The sequence below is a fragment of the Apium graveolens genome, chromosome 8 (genome assembly GCF_009905375.1).
Source record: "Apium graveolens cultivar Ventura chromosome 8, ASM990537v1, whole genome shotgun sequence".
In the NCBI taxonomy this organism is placed as follows: Eukaryota; Viridiplantae; Streptophyta; class Magnoliopsida; order Apiales; family Apiaceae; genus Apium; species Apium graveolens.
This window is the reverse complement of record NC_133654.1, coordinates 148,498,030-148,503,774: the sequence shown is the minus strand read 5'-3', so window position 1 is coordinate 148,503,774 and position 5,745 is coordinate 148,498,030. Positions and strand designations below refer to the sequence as shown.

The following is a 5,745-nucleotide window of genomic DNA, read 5'->3' as shown; positions in this document are numbered from 1 at the left end:
AGTTTTGGGATAACAAAACGCAAAAACGGTTGAATTTGGACGATTCCCGACTTTATAAAATAGTTTTATAATTACTCAGAAAATAATTATTAAATCTATAAATCCTTATAAAATCATATAAGAATCCAATAATTACTAGAAAAATACCATAATTATCTATACTTTATTCTGGACATATTAAAAATCAAAATACTTACACTTTATCACATATAAATACCCAAATATAAATATCAATCATCAGATAATTCACCAAAATTCCCATAATAATTATTTATTGATAAAAATAATTGCACAATTTTTTCCGGATATTACAAAACAATTTCAATTTACTGATATCAATAAGATCGGCTTTCAAATTACTTTTGAAAATAATACATTTTAGTAAATATTTTCAGAAATTAACAATGATCGATATAACACTTAACAATTAGCACATTACCATTTAATAACACCAACTCGTAAAACAGGAATAAAATATCTACCATTCTATTCCTTCCAAATCAGAAAATCACATAAATATATTCAAATATTAATAATAATAATTTTTAAAATACGGGATATCACAATAAATATACAAGAAAGACACAATAAGGTTAAGGCAATTCTATCAAAATATCAATAGATGTCAGGGTAATGCCGTCGAAACCCTCGACTGACTCTTAGGGTTGCTCCTCTAAATGAGTTGCTGACTAACACTTTAGGACACACCTCCTATACCTTTTTGACTCAAACCTTAACCTAAATCAGGGATTTGAACCTGTAGTTCTGATACCAACTGTGACGGCCTCAATCCCGGGGTCAGGGGCTGACGTCACTAAAATATAACAAAGTACGTATATAAACTACTAATTAAACATTATTATATAAACACGACCCCAAACCAAGATCTGATACAGGTTCAAGTATTATTTATGTTACAACACTACAACCAAATCATTTCACAACCCGACCCTCTAACTTATTACCGCAACTCATCAGACCTCGTGGTCTGATACAAACTACCTCAGAGGAGCCGGGACCGGAGGGGGCCGACCCTCTAACTTATTACCGCAACTCATCAGACCTCGTGGTCTGATACAAACTACCTCAGAGGAGCCGGGACCGGAGGGGGCTGACACCTTATTCTGCCATGGTCTGACTGGTTTTCTAGACATCTACAATACATAAATACAAAACAAGCTGTAAGGATGAGCAATCAATTGCTCAACAGTACCACTATATGAACAACGATTAAAACAGTGTATATAAAACAGTATAGGAACAGAAATCATAACTCGTTTACGAAAACAAGTAAAACAGGTATAAACTGGATATCAACTAGCATGCTCTATAAAAACGTATCATTAGTTGTGTGATGTGTGAATACCAGAGTCCAATTTTAGCATGCTATTTTCATCTATAAATTCACTATTCCATTACAGGAAACACCAAAATCATCTGTTCCATTATAGGAACCACCACTACGCCATAGATTGCTTTAAGCAACACCCAAATTGGGTTGCTATAGACTCGAAAAAATGTTGCTAAAGGCCCAAAAAGGGCTAAGGTAACATCAGAGCTATGTTGACCCGTAGTTAGTTAATATAGATATCTATAACAATAGAGCACCGACTCTATTACAACATACCATTCTTTGTTACTATAGATCTCAATAGCAACATCTTTTGGACTGTATAGTAGCATACTTATTGTGTTAAAAAAGATCTTAGAATTTCTTCCAGAATGATGGCCCCACATGTGGGACCCACATAAATATTTTAACAACAGTATATTCAATATAATTGGTTTTCCCTTTATTTTTCACAAATTTTAATAATAAATAGACAAAAATTTAAATCCAAAATATAAATGAAAATATTCTTAAAATAATTATAGTAACACTCAGTTTACATTAATAAATATAAACTTTTGAATTAGTACAAAAAATGAATCAAACTCTATAAAAACTACATTATAACATCAAAAAAAATTCGAAAAAGTACACAATCAAGTATTGTCGGTATGTACTACAATCCATATATGTGTTGTGTATTTTAACGCTATTCTAATCCTCTTGAGCTTCAATTGTGATTTCCATCTCTTACTTTAATAACGAACATGTCCCCTGAACCTCTCTAAGAAATTGAGCATGTGGAAATTCAGCAACTAAAAGATGAATTATACGATATATTTAAACAAACAAAAACCCGTATTACATCCCTAATATGTTGTTAACCAGTGATCAATTACCTCATTACCTCCTACATTTAACAAAACCAAAACTTTATCCACCAAGACAAAAACAAGTACAAGAATCAATAATTACAAAGAATACCAAAGTAAGGATCATATCATCATATGAATTACAAGTATATGTCGATTTCAACATTTTTGGGGCTCTCTTCAAAAGCAGTATACTTTTGTCTCAAAAGAAGCCAAAGACCTCTTGCTATGAAATTCATTTCTCCTCAAATTTCTCCTAAGAAACATAATAATCATTGACATATTAGCAAAACAAGTTAAAAAAATAGTAAAAACTGGCTAAATACTAATTGATGCTTACGATAGACTTTCTATGTCGAGTTACTGATTGACAATGCTGATCTTGGATGAAAGAACGACGAGCCCTCTGAGATCTCATAGAGGCTTGAGCTCTGACCAGAGCTTGCATACTATAAAGAGTGGCAGCAGCTCGCTTTCTAACAAGGTAACCTCGAACAAGAGCTTGTAGTTTTACCAGACCTTTAAGAGCCCGAAGAGCTTTCCGTGACTGGCAATTCATTATAATTAGATAGCCACAGGTTAAAAAAAACACAAAATTAACTAAACAGGTAGAAAATGTACCGGAACAAACAAAACTAGAGAACCATTAACTACTATAACAGGGTAGTCCTCCAAGACTAACATAAAGAGGGTACATTTCAAAAATTCAAAACTTTATTTGTGTGATCTTCCTAATTTCAGAGATTTCTAACTGAAACATGATCATATAACAATCTGAGTACTGGTTGCCGTACAAATAATGGCATGACTAAACTAGTAATGCTGGGCATTTCAATATTGAATGAGCTCATAAATTTCTGTAAAGTTTAATTATAATTTTACCCTAGGATCACTGATCATACACTAGTTACTGTCTAAAACCATCAGATGTTTTAAATCAAGATGATGGTATTGAAACAATCAACCAAAGAGAAGAAGCTCAATTACCAGATAGCCTCGAAACACAGACTGAATCTTGATTGCAGCACACTTCTCCCTACCAAAGTAAGGATCATATCATCATATGAATTACAAAGAAGAAGCAATCAACAAAAATCCAAGGAGGGAGACGTACAATGTGATTAGCAACCAGATTACTTTCGAAACAAACCAGAAAACACTTAAACATAAGAATTAACAAACCAGAACCCGAGAAACATATAACAAAGGAAGCAGTTACAACGTAACTAACAACCACATAACTTTTGAATTAGAAACAGACCAGAACAAAAGAGAGGACTGCATAGTTGGACAGCATATATGGAGGATATGAATTATAAAAAACAAGCACATCCAGATTAAAGCCAAAAGCTGGTTTCAAATCCATTCAAATTCACAGAGTCCTGTTTTACAGGAGTTGTACCTGGACCTGCTATTGCGCTACGACTTGGGATCTTGCTCTTTCTTGGGTTTTACTAACATGTTTCTGCCGCTAAAAATGACAAGATTAAAACATGAAAATGGCAGACTCCAAAGGTTATACCTGGAATTAGCAAGTACAACTATAACCTTAGACTTAGTTGTGGTTACCATCTATTGTTTGAACCCAAGTCATATTAGAGCAAGGAGTGGCTTACGCTTTATATGTTGTAATTAGATGCATTTAAGATAGATGCATCATAGATAACCAAAGAGCCACTTGAAGAGTCTAAACACAAATGTCGAATGATACTGCACAAACAAGATCCCAGTATAACTATAACCATATTTTAATTCTGGAAAAGGAGTAGAATTGTTACCTCTCCAGTTCCAGTAGTTAAATCTGCAAATCCGAGGGAGTCATTTACTTGAATATATAATCTTTGTTTTCTAGGATTGGTAACTAACATATTAAAATCCTGTAAAAATGAAATATAGACAAAGTCAGTAGCTTTATATAAATTTAGCGTTCTTGTACATTACATAATATTAGCAAGTGGCAGAGTCAAACTTGAATGCTAATACGGTAACAAACTCACCTGATTCCAAATTGGATTACCAGGAGATCCAATAACAGTCGTTTGACTATTCTGACGTCGAAGAAAACAAAGCCAGCAGAGCCGTCGACAGTGAACTCGGCTAGAGTAGCAGGAGGAGCGGCACCACTGCCGGAACATTCGAGGTTGCCGGAGCTCGATGCTCCTTAACCCTAATTTCCGCCCCTTTTTCTCAAAGGAGACTGAGGATGAGATTATAACTTTTCCCAAAATAATTTCCCTCTTTACCTATGTCCAAAATTTTCAAGTCCCGCGCCCAAACTAATTTTTCTGCAGATTTAGCCCATTTAATTTTCCATTCACCCCATCCCATTTAATTTGTTATTATTTCATTTTTTATCCAAATATTTCTAATCTTTTTAATTCTGCATATTATAATTATTACAATAAAACTACAGATTAGTTTGTAAAAATAAATTATTACATCAGAATAAATAATTAAAAAAGTAATTTTATAATAAAAATTATTTAAATTTATCAAAATAATTATTAAATAATTTTATATTTAAATAAACTATTTTACTTGTTACGATATGTTCATAAATCAATTATTTTATATAATAGTATTATCCAAGACAAATACATGAATTATTTATTCAAATCAAATATTAATAAAATAAATTTTATTTTTGTATTAAATTTAAATTTTTCTTTATTTTTAGTCTATAGCAACACAATGTATCATGTTACCTCTACTTAACACCTAAGTGACCTATGGCAACACAATATTATAGGTTTAGTAACCCGCATAGTGTAGGTGTTGTGATAGGGGCATAGTGTAGGTGTTGTGATAGGGTGAAAATTTCACATCTATAGTAACACAATCTAAGGTAACCCCCCCTCAAATGTTCAGTTAGGCCATCTATGGCGTAGTGCACTAAACCAAAATCAGATATATAATTGGACGAATCGTAGGGACAGCTGATTAGTCTATCCCACCACAAACTTGTTCCGTAACTCAAAGACTAGTTAGGTCTCTGTCACGCTGGACTAAGCGATTTAAATACGGTGCGCAACCGACTTAGACTCTTACGCAAACCCGCTGGGCCGTTACAGGCCTCTTATGCAACTATCCAATATATGATCCGTTTTATCCAGTTTCTAAAACCACTTATACCTACCTCTTTTAAAATAATTTCCTCACAACACACTTTTCAAAATGTTTCCAATTTTAATTTACAGACTAGAGATAGGCATTTTTTCAGAAGTTACTTTTCCCCCAAAACATAAGTTAATAAACATTTATAAATACGGGAGATACGTAACTTAAAGCGTTTTGTTTCAGTATGTAAATTAAATCAACAATTATTCATATATACTGAACTGTAAAAGATTGTTCAGGGGTACTTGCCTTGCGAAGCTTTACAGCTAACACTGGCTTAACTTTAGATCAACTTTACTACTGGGTCCCTCGACTCGAACCTACAAAATCGAAACATCCTAGGTTAGACGACCAGTTATACTTGACATATCCTAGCTAGACAATTAGCCAACGTTAATGATTCTCGACTCGTACATATTCATATGA

General features: G+C 33.2%; 1 protein-coding gene across 3 annotated transcripts; it reads right to left on the bottom strand.

Annotated features, from left to right (window-relative positions):
• Nucleotides 1–2,146: 2,146 nt before the first annotated feature.
• LOC141676783 (uncharacterized) lies at nucleotides 2,147–4,479 on the bottom strand. Of its 3 annotated transcripts, XR_012557138.1 has the most exons (7): nucleotides 4,200–4,478; nucleotides 3,981–4,079; nucleotides 3,819–3,912; nucleotides 3,605–3,724; nucleotides 3,190–3,238; nucleotides 2,543–2,749; nucleotides 2,147–2,458 (listed from the first exon to the last, which is right to left on the bottom strand). XR_012557138.1 is itself a non-coding variant. In XM_074482494.1 (5 exons), exons 1-4 carry the CDS (start codon nucleotides 4,335–4,337, stop codon nucleotides 2,724–2,726), a joined length of 312 nt encoding a protein of 103 aa, XP_074338595.1. In that variant the 5' UTR covers nucleotides 4,338–4,471; the 3' UTR covers nucleotides 2,147–2,458; nucleotides 2,543–2,723. The 3 variants fall into 3 exon arrangements, 1 of the variants encoding a protein (XP_074338595.1); XR_012557137.1 differs by having other exon boundaries at nucleotides 3,605–3,912; nucleotides 4,200–4,479; XM_074482494.1 differs by lacking the exons at nucleotides 3,605–3,724; nucleotides 3,819–3,912 and having other exon boundaries at nucleotides 4,200–4,471.
• Between the last annotated feature and the right edge of the window lie 1,266 nt (nucleotides 4,480–5,745).

Coding starts and splice junctions, on each gene's coding strand:
- LOC141676783 (XM_074482494.1), bottom strand. CDS start 4,337: ATGTTCCGGCAGTGGTGCCGCTCCTCCTGCTACTCTAGCCGAGTTCAC. Junction 3,239..3,980: donor TAACTACTGGAACTGGAGAG/GTAACAATTCTA, acceptor TTACTTTGGTAG/GGAGAAGTGTGCTGCAATCA. Junction 2,750..3,189: donor CTGTGTTTCGAGGCTATCTG/GTAATTGAGCTT, acceptor ATGAATTGCCAG/TCACGGAAAGCTCTTCGGGC.